General features: G+C 38.0%; 1 protein-coding gene across 3 annotated transcripts in view; it reads right to left on the minus strand.

Moving 5' to 3' along the window:
* The window catches only part of CADM2 (cell adhesion molecule 2), a 571,830-nt gene that overhangs the window by 67,022 nt on the left and 485,878 nt on the right, over positions 1–18,930 (minus strand). For all 3 annotated transcript variants that reach the window (XM_058019107.1, XM_058019105.1, XM_058019106.1), the window contains one exon: positions 564–742. In XM_058019107.1, coding sequence (XP_057875090.1) covers positions 564–742 — 179 coding nt within the window. The remainder of the gene's footprint in view (positions 1–563; positions 743–18,930) is intronic.

Below are 18,930 nucleotides of genomic sequence, written 5' to 3' on the forward strand. Positions count from 1 at the left end.
TGAACTTTGATATTCTTCCATTTTATTGGAAGTAGTATAATGCATTTAGGACATGGCAAAGTTTTTTGAGGTGTGACTGTAATGATGGGCTTGGTGATATCAGCTAACTTGTATGAGCTGAATTTTCTCAGGAGCAGAATCTAACTTGTGTGAAGTATTCAATGTCCTGTCTTTGCTGTTCTATAAAAAGCTAAGCAGAAAACCTCTAGCACACATCTGTCTGTTATTTCTCTTCATATACCCTTTTGTAACCAGCTTTATCTGAGCTGGGCCTGAGGCAAGTATTTATGAAACAGTACCCACAAACTGCAAAACACTTTCACAGGTGCTTACTTAGCAAAAAGTTCACAGCAGAAGTGAATACATTTTGTTTAAACTGTAAGAAGAGAGGCATGTCATAAAAGAAAGACAACAGGCTCCCCACAGCTAGATCATAGCATCAATAAAAGTGCAATTATACACCCACATTTTCTTGCTATTCTTTCCATCATGACCATAAGAACCTGATTGTCTCAGCTGAAATGTTCAATATGCATGGAATGCACCAAGGAGAGCACACTCACCATGGACTATCAGGACATATTCCGTGCTGTTCCGGCCAATGGGATTTTTTGCTTCACATCGATATGTGCCATTGTCTGTTTTGTTTAGGAAGCTGATGCTTAGAACTCTGCCATTGACAACCATCCTCTCTGGATCTGGTAGTTCTCCACCATCCTTTGTCCACAGTACTGGTTCTGGCCTGTTGGATCAAAGTGTGGCATTTATTTGGACACGTGAAACACATACATGCAACATGTACAGTAGAAATAACATCATCAGCAACTTATGAATAGTCACCTTCCACCCCAAGAATATTTGAATTACTGGATCTAATGAACTGTCATTGTTACAACCCTACCATCCTGGATATGAACTGCTAAAGAAAGTGAATGAACAAGCAGAGAAATAAGAAAGAAGAAAAATACAAAAGGAAGCAGAATGGTATAGCAACAGGCTAAGATCTTTCCTAAATCAAAAAAATAGTTCTTGTGAGGTTTCAGGGCCCACAGGTGCTTGGCAAGGTAAGTGCAAATAGGATGATGTGGGTGTAAGTGGTTTGAAAATGGATTCTTAAATTGCTTAGGCCATTCATATTCACAAGTGAACTCGAATGCACTGAGTATTTTTCCTGAACCAGGCATATCAGTCCAAAGTAACACGTTACACACAACCTCAACTTGTTTGTCTTGCTGCATTGTGTCACAGCCCATCCCTTTTTCCCACCTTTTCTTCATCCTTCCCTTAAATAATTCCTTGTTTCACATCACAAGCAATGTAAGATTTAACTTGAAATCCTGGATTTTCTCCTCCTGTGAAACCTTTCCTCTTTTGCCTGATGCACTCACATCAAACAGGCCAAAGGCAATGCCCTGGTGATGGTAATCCCCCAGGCAAGGTAAGGGCACCACAAAGAAGGGAACTGGCAGTCCTGAAGGTTCATATACACCTTCCCTCAGGCAAGGCACACCTAACTCCTTCCTAGAGACTCTCAAGAAGCTGCACAGCCCATGAGATCTGCCTAGCAGCCAGCAGGATGCATTTATTACTGGCACACAGCCTTTACTTACATGTAACAAGGTATATTTCCAAATTTACATGAGGGAAATCACCAAGAAGACAGGACTGTAACTGGGAATGCAAGGTTGGTTTACTGAACCTTGTCTATGTAAGGAGCAGACAGAGCATCTCAGGCCCTGTTACACCAGTCACTTCAGCAGGATATTCACAGCCTGGGGATTCAATGCTACCTTGCTTGTAGCTTTGTGCAGCATAAGCCACATATCAATCTCTATCCAAACGTGCCAGTTGTGTGACTCAGTAATAAACCAAAATATAATATACTGTTATTAAATTAGCAGTTGCCAGGTTAGTCACTAGTAGCACTTCAGAAACACTTAATTTCACTAATTTGAAGCAGGTGTTTAAGGCCTATTATATATAATAAGTGCTAAGAAAAAGAATTTTGCCAAAGTGTGGCCTCATAAAAAGAAAAATAATTGTAATGGCTGTAATGACATGATTTCGAGTTAGGCAACTCATGTAAACAGAGAGAATTTTTCTGAAATGCACTTCTATAAAATTCAAAGTAGTCTTTAAAGAAAAGTATTTATTCTGAAATATAATAAATTTACGCAGATTTTAGTAATATTTTGGATGACACCCTGTTAAAGTGTTGTCAAACTTAGTATTTAGACAGGCTATACTCCAGAGTTTTGATTTTTTCCAGAAAATCATATGCTCAGAAATGAAAGCAAGGATTAAGAGCTGATAGTGTGATGGGCCTTATTTATGCCTTACCATAAATATGTCTTAATCCTCTTCCTAAGCTCATTTTTATGAACTGGTATCCACACACACGTGGTGCACAATGTACACACTTTCTTTCTGTTTAATGCAAGCAGGGAATCCAGATGTCCATGCTGATGTAGAAACATTGCCCTGCAGAGTTCCCAGCATTAAGGTGTGATTTGCTGTGATATTTTAAGGTGGATTTGTTCAATTTTCCGGCCAACTCCTCATTGTTTCCCATTTACCAGCTTACTGTGGCTCTGCAATCCCAGGAGTGGGGACTCTGAAACACTTCTGCTACAATGTGCACCATTACCTGCATAAATGGCGTGTTAAAGCAACTTCTGTGCAGCTGTAATTTATGGAACTTAGGTTTTAAATTGAAACTAGATGGCATATCCTAGGGGAAAACCTATAGGATAACAAATAAGTATGAAATGGAGGCATAGATATAAATTATTCAGCGAGCTCTGTCACATTGTAATACACCAACTCTAGTCTTATATAGTGCACTTAGCTGTGGTTGCAAAACGATGTGTGGCAGAAAAGCCAGGGCTTAGAGAGAGGCAGATCTGCATTCTCTGGGTGTTAATCCAGAGTGAATATTCAGCCATCCTGTGCTGTATTTTGGCAGCAGCAGAGCAATTCCTGGGCAGCAGGCCCAGAGCCAACACATCCTGGTGGCCGGGCACCGCTCTCCCTCCACCTCAGCACTGCCTAAAGCAGCAATTCTGTCACAGCCACGGAATTAAATTCTGCCTGCACTGCTGGGAAGCTTTGAGACACTTGGTCTACACAATTCACTGGTTAGGCAGAAGTGAGCTAAGAACATGAGACATGCCCATGCACCCTGGCCATCACGCTGCCGTGGTCAGCAGCAGCAGGATGGCTGTTTAAGGGAAGCATGGGAGTCCATCCATTTTGTGCTGTCCATTCCTCCTGCACTCTGCCAGGAACAGCAATCATCCTGCCAGGGGGGCTGCAGGGCACATATTTTGCTCTCTTTTGCATACACTTATTATTTAGACCTGTGCCAATGAATGTCTCTAGTACCTTGTAGAATCTGCTTATGATGTCCACCAACTATACCTCCTGTAGCAACTAATTCTGGGAGTTCCCCACCTGCCATGCAAAATGGTATTTACTTTTATCTGTTGTTCACTGATCTCCTAGAAGTGGCAATGAATATTGCAGGACATGGTAAGTAGCACTCCTTCCTGTTATAACCTTGTTGTAACTTATGAGAGCCTAGAAACTTAGCAGGCTTGTCTCTCCCCTTTTTTTCTCTTTTAGAATTTGATACCTTCTGAGATTATCAGCTGGGAAAAAATTACACAAAAAAAAGGGGGAAAGGAATCTTAACTTTAGAGCACACTGGTATTCTTTCATAATTGCCTTAGTACCTTCATTGTCCAAAGCTGAAACCCTGAAACAGCTTTCCTTCTCTGTCAAAAGGCACAGACAAGTGTGAATTCCCCACAGTTTATCCTACTGAAACCTGCCCACATCTGCAGACCCAGACAGAGTTTCTTCTCTTACCCAAGATTTTGAAAGGCATACTTAGGTTTGACACGCTAAAACACCTGGCAAACATGTACTCCCAATATTGCACATTTTTCTCTATTGCATACATCCCTAACAATGCAGAATGTAAACATTTTTAAAATACTAATGACTTGCCCCAACACTATCAATGCTTGTTTGAACTGGAACAAACAGGTATATTTGTACAAACAATACCTTCCATTTGTGCATTCAGTGAAAGCCATAGAAAAAGGAACAGGTTTTTAGTATTGAAATCTGAGTTTGCTAACTGTCTTCATGTCAGCCTCAAAACCTGACACAGAACCAACAAAATTTGGTATTCTTTTCCAGCAGAATGAAATAGAATTGAAATCAAGGTATAAAAAAGTTGGCATGAAGTTCCACAATGGTCCATGTTTTATATTGTGGTACTTTTCTTACAAGTAACGGAACAAAGAAATGGTAAATACAGTAAAACTATTTTCTGGCCTTGAGAGTAGAAAACCCTTTCTTTCAAAACCAGTCAGAGAGAAAGGTAGGGCCAAACTGAAAGATGTTGGAAAAAAATAATTTAAAGCTCTTGATTAGAAAAGAACACCTAGGCACTGCCTTACATTTTCAAGAAGTGTTTACATAATATGAAAGTCAACAATTATATTTTTCCACATTAATATATATATTTTTTTTTAGCTGAGGTCTTTGGAATTACACAGGAGTATTTTAAGACAACATTGGCAATTTTCTGTCTCTTTCTCCACTCTCAACCCAAGGACAGTGATTGAGTGCTTTCTTACAATCCTCCTCTCTAGTGATATCTTTATATATAACTATAGTAGTTAACTTACCCTCCATTTAAAAATTATACATATATCTATATGTTTTATATCTATACATATTGACATACATTTTCTTTTTGAACAAAGTGAATTTAGGCAATGCAATCCATTTTCACTTGAAACATCTTGGCTCTATGCATTTTTGTTGCCCTTTTCTAATTTTTGTGCACAGAAAGGTCATGTACAAAGTGTTCTTCACTGAGTCTTTAATAAACAACACTTAGACAACTTACTGACCCATTATAATAGCACAGAATAACCTTTTAATTTCCATAAGATCACACTCAAAAAACACCAAAAAACCCTGACCAACCCAAACAACAACAAAACCCCAAAGCCACCTTTTTACAATTTCACTGGGGATATTCTCATCCAACTGGGTATGTAGGCATCCTGTCAAAATTTTGTAGCCAATGCGGGTAAAAATAAAGATAGAAGAAGAATAAGAATTTGAGGAACACTAACAAGATAAAAATAAATTCATATTTTTAAGTAGGGCCCTCTCCAACAATATCTTTTAGTTCTCCAAACAGGGGTACACTTGTATTTACTGAAGTCCATAAAAAACAAAATCTAGTGCATATGCTCAAATGAGCAGTGGAAAAGGTATCACAAGATTTATCAGAGTGTTTCTTGTTGAAAACCTGGTGCAGTATTAAAAGTCATCTAAGGGAATGATTGCTTCATTAACTTGAAACTTATAGTTCTTTTGTATCAAGAAATTGGATTTTTTAGCTTTGTCAGTTAATCACCCACTTGAAAGTCTCAACCCTGGGGGAACCTCTTGTTTATATAAAGTCTCAGTCTGAGGAGTCATATTGGGATGAGCTGGTTTGGAGCATTACATCTATCAAAAACATCAATATCCACAGTCTCTAACCTTTCATAAAAGGCTTGGATAGATGGATGTTATTTTATGAGATATGAACTCTCTGTGATTTTCTAGTTCTGCAAAACCTGAGTAACCTTCACAAAGTGTTTTTCTCAGCAGTAGAATTAGTAAAGAATATCCAAAGTACCTTTCATAAAGTTCCCTTGTTTTTTTTAGAAAGAAGCTTTGAACATCTGAATTGACTATTATTATATTTTCTTCTACTTTTCTCTTTTAAGCATTCTCAGCAGGCATAATGTAGCCTAAGAATATTTATAATGTCCTATACTAATGCTTTCTAAATGGTCAAGAATTTAATTACCAAAATGTGTTAAAAAATGAGCTGTCACTTAAATACAAATTTCAACTTTTTATATCATAAAAAATTGAAAGGATTTTACAGCTACAAAAAAACAGGAACAACAAGAGGTATTGAAGACAGCTGCAGTGTATTATGTGAAAAAGGTGCTTAAATAATAAACAAAAAGAGGTAAACAAATCTCAAATGGTGCTAATATTCATCATTTATAGGGAAAAAAAAGAGAACCCTAAAAAAAGAAAAAAAAAAGAGAAAAATATAGCAGTAGAGGAAAGCAAGCAGTCGAACAAAGAAACCAAACCAGGTAAAGCCCAAACACTCTTCATTCCTTACCTTTTGTCCAAGATAGAGAAAGAATTGCTTTGTTCATCACAACTTTACTTAGGTGACAGACCTCCCTGCCTAGATCTTGCTTTGGATAAATCAGGCAGTCCTCTCACCCTTGCGGGATTACAGGTGCTAACCATGCTGATATGACAGACTAAATTTGCAGCTGAAAGTACTTATCCCTCAGCAGACTGTGACAGCAACTGATTAAATTGCATCACGAATCTTTTCAAAGCAAATATATTTATTCTTCTACCCAAAGATACAAAGTATATCATGTTAGAGGGTAAAAGAGTAATTTCTCATATTCATATTTCCTCCTATCTACACTCAAATATTTCCTTGCAATTGGTATTAAGATTCCTTTTAGGTCTAAAACCTTTGCCTGTGGGAAGTTGACTGTTCTGTTTCTGCATTAATTCTATTTCTTTTTTGTGTTTCCTCTCATCAGGCTGATAATCCATTTCCTTTTATCCTTTAGTACCCTTAGAGTCCAGGGCACCCTTGGACATAAGGCTTTCCACCTTTAACACAACTGTGCAATGCTGCTGCTCCCTGTCTGGAGAGATTTTCCCAACTGATCAAGCCATTATAATTGTAACTTCTTTGAAGCTACTTAACTCCAGTTTTTCCCTTTGTGCATATCATGTACTCCCTCCCCACCCCTCTCCAAAGAAACCTCCATTTCCTTTGTTAGTCATTTTCAAGAAGGCAAGGCAATATCAGATCAATATTCTGAAAAGTGCCTAATCCACATATATATGTGTAGCTTCTTACCTAATTCCAGTATTATTCACAATCTTCTCAGAGAAGTATAAAAACCCTGCTGTGAATAACATTTTGGGGAATGGCTTTCTCATAGTCATGAGACAGATCAACAAGAGAACTTATGTGAAAATCAGAAGACAACTTATCGCTGAATTGCACCAGAAATATCCATTGTATTCTACTATTGCAAGCAGCAGGAAGGCTAGAATGGACAAAAACACTGTCTAAAAAGAAAAAAAAACAAACAAACCCAGCAACAAAAGCAAACCAAACAAAAGTTTGTGAGGGAGATGCCACAGGAAGGAGTTGCCATCCTATAACCTATAATCTGTCCTTCTGCTATTTCGCACAAATCTCTCCCACATTTGTCATGCATTACAGCTGATGTCAAACTTCTGGTGTCTCATTTCATCCCCCCTCCATTTTTTCTTTTATTTCTCTAATCTGATCATCTTCCCAAACAAAAAATTGGGCATTGCTGTTCTTTTATTAGTTATCCAGAAATTTCTACACCAGGCAAGCAGTTGTATCCATGAAAGGGAAAATTTGCTGAACTAATTAATTTATGCCTCCCATCACTTATGAATCTAGAAGCAAAAACTGGAGGAGGAAGACGTTGCCATACTTTCAGATTTTCAAGGCCAGGCCACCACTTAGGAGCAAACAAAACTGAAGAATACTGTTAAACTTATGTATACCATAAAGAAGATGGCTAATCCTCTTTTAAATGCACCATCAGGTCAGGGAATAGGCACTGACTTTTTCATTTTTTAAATTTTTTTTTCCACAATAAATCTGAAAAAAACCCTGGGCATTTCAATGCACTTTTAGCAGTTCAAATCAAAATGCCAAGTATTTTGGAACACTTTCAGTAGGCAGCTAATAACCACACTTTTTCTAATATGTATTTTAAAGTTTGACAAAACATCTTAAGTTCAGAGGGAACACTATAACCTCTACAGTTTGTGAACAGCTTTAATAAGAAGTCTGCTTTAAAACCTTGTCTTTAAAAAACAATGGTATGTATGGCTATACTGTTCATTTTATGTCACCAGTTTATAAATAATTTATATTCCTTTTAAATTTTAACCAAGAAAAAAGAAAAGTCCTCCGCAGAAGTAAAACATGTCTTTCAAAAAGATTCCTGAGGCTAAAAAGGCAGGAGGAGAGGTGCAAGACAGTACAGCAGCAGGACAGAGAAAAAATAAAAAATAAAATAAACACCCAAAACCAAGCAAGCAAAAAAACCCAAACCACATTAAACAATCTTACGTCATAAATCCTGCCTCACTTGCTGGGGAGCAGAGGCCTTTCAGAAGTGATGGCCACTGTGAGCTAACTGGCAATAGCTCAAGGACAAAGCAGTAGGCAACACTTCACAGGAAACATCTGCAGGTTGGCCTGCAGTCGGCCACAGATTAGATAAGGTGTTTTCCAATTCCTATAAAGCAGCAAGGATGCTGGTTTTGTATCAGAATTGTTGTACTGAAGGCTGATAGGGGTGTACTGCACAATACTGCACCTGTTCAATGGGATGCACAATGCATTATCTGCCATGCAGTCCTTCAGCAGCTCTCACAGGCAGTGGATAAGACACACCTAAATGACATATCAGTAATTAAAGAAAAGTGACAGCCTTGTTTTCAGGAGGCTGTGCAAGAAAGCAAGGGGATAGAGACTTCTAGAAGGTGCATCTCCTTTATTGCTGTAGTAGGGGAAGGCACCAGAAGAACTGTGAAGCTGCCCCCTCATCCAGAGAATGGAAATCCAGCAGAGCCAAGTTCCAAACTGATGGCCAGGCAATCTCACACAGGGAAAGAAGTGAGGTGCACTCACAGAAAAACAATGATGCCTTGAAAGCTTCTGTAAAATTCTGGAGCTGAAAGTACTTTGGATCAGCACTGGAGCACATCAATAATATACGCCCTTCCCCTGTTCTGCCTGGGATTGGTGCCATATATTGATGTGCAAATTACAAAGACAAATCCCTTTCAGTCTCAGAAACTAAGACCTACACTCTCAGATAAGAGCAGGGAAGGGAAGAGAGGAGAAACTATAAACAGATAAGTGAATATTAAAGAATAATTGTCAAACCTTCCTTAAATATTTTACCGCTGCTCCTAAAGGCTTTTTCTTTCCTGTCAGACTACAGCCAAAATGATAAATGGCATGTAACAATTTTATTCACATGAAAAATTGTTGATTAAATATTGAAATCTCAATAGCCTGGTTTCACTATAATTCTAACTCTATATGTTTCTAATTATTCAGTCAGTATTGAAACAGCTAAATCTTTGGGCTTTCTATGCTGCTGTTTACACCTTGTTGATTCCTTCTTAACCTTTTAGAGCTATTGAAGAATTAGTAGATTATTCTTTTTCAACAGTTGCAAGTACAGCATGACTATAAGAACAAAGGATGATGGAAACTGCCATGGATTAAATGGACAGTATCTGGAAAAATGTATTTCAAAGACATGCAAATGTCAGCAGTATTAAGATAACATGGTGCTCAAGTGGATGCATCAGAATGGGTGCTGAAAATTACTGGGATTAACCAGGAACTATGTTCTTAATGAAGTACTGCTGGGGATAGGAATGCTGCAGCAAAGCATAATGATAGGATGTGCACACCTTAGTTACTATGCATGTCATAGAACAGAGGAAAATAACATCTTCTCATCTGGCACATCTTCAGAGCTGTTTCTAGCACCGTGTCTCCTCACAGCAGTTTACAAGCATGCTGCATCCCCTGCCAGGGGAGCAAGCACTGAGGAAAATAGTGATTTATCAGAAATAAAAGAGAAAAACATAGCAGAAAGAGCTTCAGCACCACTGATTTTAAATGCTTTGCATTTTCAAGTCACAGGATTAAGGTACATTTTTTAAAGATAGCCTGGTTTACATAGGTTATGCTGAAGTGCCACATAGAGATAATGGTTGGGACTGCAAAAAACAAGAAGCAGGCAGTAACTGCTGTCACACCACATTTTCAGGTCCTTTTTCATTATGTCTGTTGTCATATCCTCAATTCCAGCTGAGGTATGAAGGGTATATAATGGAATTAATGAGCACATATTATTACGAGGGTTTTTTCCCCCTTTGACAAATCCTGATTTTCAGCTGCTTAGATATTTCAGGCTGCCACACTGATGGATGTTCACATGCCTAATTTGCACTGTTTTGAATTTGCCTTCACTGTGTCCCAACATTCACAAGAAACTTTGTCTCTGTTATTACAATAAGCTGAGAAATCCCATCTAAGAAACGCCAGCTGCGTTTTCTGAGTTAAGGTCAAATGCTTGCTGGCATGAGAATCAAAGAGGAAAATGAAGAGTGGCTGATTCATTTCTGCTTTTTCCATTAAGTAAACAGTTGAAAATCTCATTCACAGTTATTTGCTTGTCCAAATACTACTTGTTTGAAATCATTTGCTGTTGATGTAAGACACAGTCAAAGGGAAGCCTCATTAAACTAAAATTCCTTCCTGCACTTGAGGTGCAGTGACGACACCCAGAGAGCTGATAAAAGCACCAGTGCTGCGTCTTGGACGACAAGCAAGGACTTCAGAACCAACCCTCATTAACCAAGGTAGGCACTTCTTGACTTTCAATGAATGTAAGAACATCATGAAGTCTGGGAGATGAAGCAAAATATCTTCTTTTCACCAGATAAGAAACCATTAATAACTAGCCACAGCAATGACATTTCTAAGATCTTCTGTTGAATTATGTCCTCTCAGCAAGTAAATATTTGTTGCTATATGCAACAGTTTATAGGAGCACCACAGGAATGAAAATATACCATAAAATTTTTGTACCTCAGTTATTTTTCCACCATTGTCAAAAAAAGCTGACGTTGAAGCACATTGTATTGAACCATAATGAATAATAAAATGTTTTATGCTTTCAAGATAATGTAACAATAACCTAACAATAATACACTGTGAACTCATGAGTATTTGTATTTCAGAGCTAAGTTCTATACCATGGTTTGTGTCAATTTCTTTTGCATTTAAAAATAACTTCTGAAATGGTAATACAATAAAGGGAAAAAGAGACAAACATTATTTACTTAGAGAAGTTTGTTTTCTTTTCCCAGATGTGTTATTATCTCCAGACAGAGGGGAGTGCTTTAGTTCACACAAACTTCTCTCACACAGAAAATTATTCATTAGTACCTTCATGGTAATAATTTTAGCACTGTAAAGGAGATATCCTCAAGCTCTCCATGGGCTCCAGCTCCATTAGCATCTAGTCCCAGCAAGCCACAACAGCCTATGTTCAGTGCTTAGCAGAGAAGCAGCAGCTGTACTGAGTCAGACAAAAAGTTCAGCTAGCCCAGTCCCTTATCTCCAACACCAGGGATAAGCAGATGTCTAGGGAACAGGCCAAGCACAGATCTCAGGCATTTCTGATACCAAGCACAGTTTAAAAATACTCTGTAAACCTCAAGGACTTGCCTTTTCGTGAACTTAGGCAGTTTTCCCTTGAATTACTGCAAATTTTCACCATCTGTCATATCTATCGACAACAAATTCCCAAAGTTTACCAGTCATTTTATGAAAAATTATGTCCTTGCTTGGCAACAAAGCTAGTTCTTATTAGTTTGACTTACACTTAAACATTGCTATTTGTAGAGAGAATGAACTAGCAGTCCTTAACAACTACCTCTGTACCATTTACAATTTTGGAAAGATCTGCAATGTTTCCCTTCTATACCAAATAGGCTGCCACAAGGTGAATTTTATGGGTTCTTCAAGAATGGTTTAAAAAATGTTTATAAAATGGACTTTTCCCTCTGCAAAAGGAATTTAAACCCCATTTTTTGTTTGTTTTATTTTTATTTTTTTTAATTCAGATGTCTGCTACTTCTAGTCCTTTTTATCAATTTTAGGATTTGAGATGTCAGTTCTATGGACTGTGGGATCTCTCCTGAAGCCTTGTTGTCCTGACCTAGCCAGGTGGTGTTAAGCATTAAGTTTCCAGTCACAGTTCATAATTCATCAATCTCATCCTTGAATTCCCTTTGAATGCTGGGGTAAAACCTTCTGGTCCTGCTGACTTCCTACTGCTCATTCTGCCTGTTTGTTCCATAACCACCTCCACAGCCCATTTAAATCTTGCTGGTGAGCACCTGAGAAAAGAGGGAATCAGTCTTTGATGTACCCAGTTTCCTCTGCCACAGAAAACATGGATGTAGCAAATCCATCTGGCTTCTCGGTAAACCTTGATTCTCAGTTAAAAATGTACTGAGAATCTTTCAGTTATTTAATTTTAAAAACTCCAACTTTTACTTTCAATTTCTTTTCTAGCTATTTGTTTAATATTCCTGGGTTTTTTGGTGGTTTGCCTTACTGAATTTTTGTATTTAATCTGCCAAGATCTAAGAATCTTTACTTTCCTTTGGAAAACAATTTCAGCTTTTCAAATTATAGCTTTTGCCCTTATTATTACTTTGATTTCTCTTCTGTTTAGCCTCACCAACTTCTTCTTCTCAAGGGATTCTGCTAGGTGATATGTATTGACCCTGTGGTTCAAAACTCTTATTTTTCTAACATAGTCCTCAGGCTGCCTGGAAAGATTTAATTCTCTTAGTTGCCCCTTATAACTCCTTTTTAACAAGATTCTTCACAATTATGTAGTTCCCCTTTTTGATGTTGATTACCATATAATTGCTCAGACTTTATTTTTTGCCTCTAGGTGCAAACAGCAAATAAATACTTTTTAAAGAATGAGCTGAATGAAAATGGTGCTGAGAGCTCCCTCAGTCTGTGTCACCCTTTGGAAGATTCTAGAAATTGTGTATACAAGGTAGAAAGGTAGGTTAGGAATATTTGAGGGCAATAGAAAGTAAAAACAAAACAAAAAACAAACAAAACCCCCACAAACAAACAAATCCAACAAAATATCATAATCAAAAAGCAATAGTAAGTAGAAATACTGATCTGACTCCCACTTACCTCCCTCCTACCACAGGGTCTCACAGTCCCTCCTCTCAGCACTTCTTAACCCTTGGTAAACCTTTACAATTCCATCTTAAAACTGACCAATCCACTGTTCCTAAGCAGGAATAAACCAACACAATGGAATGAGGTGATCCAGGCGCAGGAGCAGGGGTTGTCCTGCAGCCCCTGGAGGAAAATACTCTGCAGCAGCATTTTCCTGTGCACGACTGCAAATCTCAGACTCAGTCTTTCCTCAGCTCTTAAATAATGTAAGTTTTGGAGACAGTTTACCTTAGTGCTTAGAACAGTATGAATGTGGAAATTTTTAACCAGCCAAATTCTGAGGTCTGAGAAATCTCCAAGGTCTGAGAAATCTCCAAGGTCTGAGAAATCTCCAAGATCTTCCTCGCAATGCAAAGACTAGCTCAGCCAAACAATTAATAATTTGCTACTCTAATACTAAAGTAACCCAATCTATTATGTCTCTTACCTGTTTACTGTCATGCCTGTCAGAACCACAAACACTTTTATCTTGTTTTCTCCATATTTTCTGAGATTCTGCTCATCAAAGAGCAGTGTTAAGCTCCTCTAGAAGGAGGGTGCTTTATCCTGCTGGCTTACACCACATACATATTCTCAAGGTATTCTGCTGTTGTAAATGTGGGGTAAAACATAGATATTCAATGAGCAGGTGCTCCCTGTGACATTAGGTGGTTCCACATAGAATCTGCTACACAAATTCCTGAATTGTGAAACATAATCAGTATAACCAGCATGACTTACACTGAAAGTTACACTAATGTGCATTTTTGTGTTCTACTGCTAGTGGTTGATACAAAAACTCTATAATTTTATGTGCAACTGTAGCTAAACACTTGTCTACAGAATCTAAGTGTCTAAAAGGCCAAATGTCAGATCCTTTCCCAAAACTTCTTTCTCATGTTTCAACTTGCAGTCTAGTACTTAGAATTTCCTTCTCTGTATTTCAATTTTATCTATTATTCTATTCCACAGGCCTTTTATATTTTAGCATGTGTTTCCACCTGAGAGCAAGGAAAAGAATTATTTCAAAAGCCATACACATGCAAAATGGATTTAACGAGCACTAAAAATGCTGCGTGCAGTTGTTTTTCATACTGTACTTTCTGCACTTTTATGGGTAAACACTACAAAAAAGGGATGCTTAAAAAAGAGGAAAAGCAATTATTGAATTGAGCCTATTAAGCAATGTGATCATTTTACAGAACACTAAAGGGGTAGTTCTTAAGCACTGCAGGAGGCTTTATTGTAAAGTGTAATTTTCAGACAGCCACTAATGCTCCCACCTGCTTCTTTTTGTGTCACACTTTTTATAACACCAATTTCCCTGCTTTCTGCAAAATACTGGGGAAAAGAAAAATTACAAAAAAGTGTAGAATATCCCAGCTGTGAAGAGAAGCTCCCAGAAGGACAAGATGTTTAAAACAAAATGAAATTTAATCTATTGAATATACATACTGTATCTCAGCAAAAATGTTACCTGCTTCATAATATGTTATCTAGTACATCATGGTATAATTCTACAGTGGAGGTGTAACATCAATGAAATATTGGTGTAGAAAGTCTAAAGTAGAATATTCACACAATCCTTTAAAATAACTGCCTTTACCTTCAAAGACAAACTACCTGTGTGGAAAGTTTCACCAAGTAGATTTCTCCCTACAATTGATGTGATATTCTTCACAAGATTTTAGAACATTTTACTGAAAATGAGCACTCATTAAATGTAATGTATAATAGATGTGCACTAAATCAAGGCAGGAGATATTAGCATGAACTCCTTCAAAAGGACAATAATTCAAAAATTGGTCAACATTTCTCTGTGGGTAATAATAACCACAGGAAACAGAGTGGTTAACCTCAGCTGACATGGGATGTATCACATCAGATCAAATTTACAGGAGGCTGGGTTTGAGTTAACAATCACCTACTCAAACACAGTAAGTTCCTTTTGGAGAAATAGAAGCTCACACTTCTCCAAACAGGAAAAAAAAAAAAAAAGCATACAGACAGCCTAAATGGGATAAAGATACAGAGATGAAAAAGAAATCTTAAAAAAAAAATTCCAAGTAAGAACAGACAAAGGACTAGGAGAGCCTGAGCTATCCTGAGAGCTGATCCCAGTGACAAGGAACACAGGGCTGAGAACTGTGAGGAGGGTTTCTTCTCCAAGTCTGTATCCACAGATACAATACCCTGTCCTATATATGCAAGCATTTATTCAAGCATATATTTACAGAACCTTGCCCAAAGCTGTGTGTGAAATGTGTCCCTGGAAACTTCACTGGAAACTCAGAGCAATCTGGAGGCATAAATTAGATAAAGATATTTCAGCTAATGCTAGTTCTGACAACAAGGCAGAGATCATCAGGGAGGCCCCTGGTTAGTTAAATGCACAGTACTTTTGTTCAAAACCATCCACCTTTCTGCTAAGACAAAGAGCTAAACATAAAACAGTGAAACTCCAGTACCTAGTAACTAAATTCACCTCCCCCCTTTTTTTTTTTCCACTTACTTGATTTCACTTGTAGGTGGTCCTTTCCAGAGAAACCAGAGAGTCTTAAATTCAGGATTTCTTATGTACAAATGTGTGTGAAGCTTAAGGGAGAAATACTTTGATACCACATTCATGTTTTACAAGAGTAATATTTCATCATGGGTATGGACAAATCCATCCAATTTTCCAAATCATTAATATTTATTGATACTGCCTGAACTTCCAGTTTGAGCTGTGGATTCATTCTGCACAGTGATTTATAAACACAGAAACATGGATGCTTTTCCAGATTCATTATGATAATTCACATAGGCAGAATTGATACCAGCATTCCTTTCTAGGCTGCTAGGTACTCATGGCACAAACCCAGATAGCAGTGAATAAAATCTAGGTAAAAAATGAGATAATTTCTTACAGAACTTGCATCTCACCAGCCAGAGAGGCCAAGAAGTGCAATATAAAAACAGGACAGAAGAAACTGTCCATGGACAAAAGGCTGGCCATCAGAGGGTAAACCTGCCATTAGGATGCAGTTTCAAAGCAATATTGGCAAACTGCTCACACCAAAACGTTAATGGCTGAATGTCAAGTGGGCTTCCACAATTTTCTGCCCCAGATTCTGATTTCACTCTCAAGCACAGGTTTGTAGGCGTGCTAAGAACTCACTGTTACGACTCAAACCAAGGATGAGCTATCTCCTGAGTGGGATGCTGTGTCACTCCAAAAAAGTCTTGGGAACATAGGGACTGTGATCCATGTGACACATTAAATATACACCATCTATTTGTCAATTTTGAACTTGGGACTTTTTGCTGCTTCAGTTCCCAGCCGTAAATCTGAGGTAAGTGAATAATCTAATCATGTAAAGGTGTGGTCAAAAATAAACATTTAAATATTTGCTAAGTTTTTAGATACTATGGAAAATTAAAACAAAAATCCAAAAAACAAAAATACATATGAACAGTATGAAGGAACTCTAATTCTCTCTTCTGAGGGTATACATCAAATAAGACATACAGATCATTCATAGCTACAATTCATAATAACTGTTTCACTGAAGGAATCAAGAATCTTCTTCAAAGCAAGAGGATCCTATCACAGTTTTCAGGAAGAAAATCATTATCATGTTTGGTTTTGGTTGTGCTTTTCTCTATAACTTTCATGAGCTCACAAATAATGTTATTCTAATGAAGGATACCTATGTGAGTTTTCTGAAGTAAAAATCTTCCCTATTTACCTCAAACAAGGCCAAATATTCACTTTAAAATAGTCAACCAACTGTACTATGATTCCCCTGAGGTGCATGGAATGGAAAGACATTTCTCTAAAGCACACAGGAGACAGCTAACTTTCTCTTTGTTTCCTGTGCCCTAATTATTCCATTATATTTTGACGTCCTTTCTCCTGACTTAAAAAACTCACATATTCCATGCATGCTTTGATGAGAGTATTGACTAAGGATATGAAATATTGAACCTTTCTTTCATTATGGGTCAGTTTTTGAATTTACTTTTAGGGCAGTTTTGAGTCACTAGACTATATTGTTAAGACACAACAGTGTATAGAAGTTACAGCTTGCAATAAGAAAACATTGGCTTTTAAACAATTTTGTAAGCATGGATGACTGTAAATGATCATTTTGTTCTTTACTTTCTATATTTTTTACAGCTGCCTCATGTTTATTTTAAAATACTCAAAATACTGTCAGGCAATATGATTTCAGAAAAGTCTAGACATTACATAAAAAGGATGTCTAGGATTTCTGAAGTTTAATTACATTTCCTTCTTTGGAAAATAAACAAAGTCTCAGTAAAACCATATTATGCTATAAGAAGAAATAAATTAAGATGCAACAACATCTTACATATATATTAGGCAAGCTCATTGATTAAAATATTACAGACTGACAGCTGTCCAGGGATCCAGCCAAAAACAATGGAAAAGAAAGCAGTACTAAGAATTGAAAAGGGAAGAGATTCAATTTGGTTTGAAACTACACAAAAGTACCTCCAAAAAAGGAATGCTGCTGAATAGTCACATTAAGTACAGAGGGTCTTGACCTTGGCTATTCAGAGAAACGACTAAATACATTTGTACCTGTAATTTGGAGAAAACAAAAAAAGCCCAAAACACAACAACCCTGGACATCAATATTAACAAAATTGTCAACAGCGTGAAGAAACCAGCGACTGAGTCTTGCAAAAGGAAAGACTAAGCTAACAGAAATACACATATTCAAAGTTTTCCAAAAGAAAACTCTTAATTTTTTTATGCCAACTGTGCATTTATTAATTGGACAAAAGCCTCACAAATGCTATATCTCAAGATCTCTTACAATATTGCACATAATAGGGTATACTCCTAGAGTGAGTCATGTTTATCTGTAGTAAACTGATGAATATGTTTCCTTTTTTCCTTTGCATTAACAGAAAATTTTAACTGAAAATGTCACAGATTTATCCATACAATATTCCAAACACCAGCCTTCTGCTGCTGTTTCTTCGAGCTGGTGCCTGAAGTGCTACACAACAGGGTGAGAACATCACCAAATACACGTGGCCTGCCTCTGCAAATCCCCCACAGAACAGGCAGGCAGGAAGCCTGGCCTGCTCCTTTTATTGGTATCATCCCACTTCCACAGCAGCAACACAGTGGTAACCCAAAAGAAGGTCATTTTCAGCTCCTGCCTCAAAGTAACAGAAATTAGCACAGGGCCTGACTGGAACCAGAGCTGCCCTCATCCTCCCCGTGATGAGCAGAGAGGTAAAACAGCACAGTTACAGAATTAGTGCAGCCTGTCTTATACCCTCTTATGTTGCCTCACTGAATCACAATTCCATCTTCCTCTCCACCCCTCTCCCATGCCCCCAGCTTCTCCCCCTGAGCCCACTCTCAGCATCCCTGTTCCAAAATTGGGATCTCTTTACCAAGACCACGAACCCATCCACAGCAAGTGGGAACCCCAGAGGCTGGGATAATCCCAGCCCACCTCACATGCTGTGACAGCTGATGCTGCTGACATCCAAGGATCTGAAGACATTTTTTCTCCTGTCCAAAGTCATGGCTAATGACTGGACAAGAAAAATTCTATACCCTAAACTGTGAAAACTCAGCAGGGCCCTAGATCTAACCCTTAGTACAGTTGTTCTTCGTAGTTGTTCTCTGTCTCTCTGCTGTATCCCTGAAGGATACTGTTTCAGCAAGAGATGCAGAGTGCAGTGGATTTCCCAGGCGTTTGGTTTCAGCAAGTCTTCCCTCCCATTTCCTGCTACAGGACTGTAAGTTAGGAAGGGCTTTCCCTCAGGACTGTTGTAGATTGGAAACACAGCATCGAGGTAACAGTGGTGTGTGTGGTTTGAGGGACAGAATCCCCTTGCAGGGAGGTGATCCACCTTTCAGGGTGATGAGCTCTAAGATGGTGCATGATACTGCAAGTATCGTACTTATGATGTCTGATGCTGTAAGTACATTC

This window comes from Melospiza georgiana, chromosome 2 (assembly GCF_028018845.1).
Source record: "Melospiza georgiana isolate bMelGeo1 chromosome 2, bMelGeo1.pri, whole genome shotgun sequence".
Taxonomy (NCBI): Eukaryota; Metazoa; Chordata; class Aves; order Passeriformes; family Passerellidae; genus Melospiza; species Melospiza georgiana.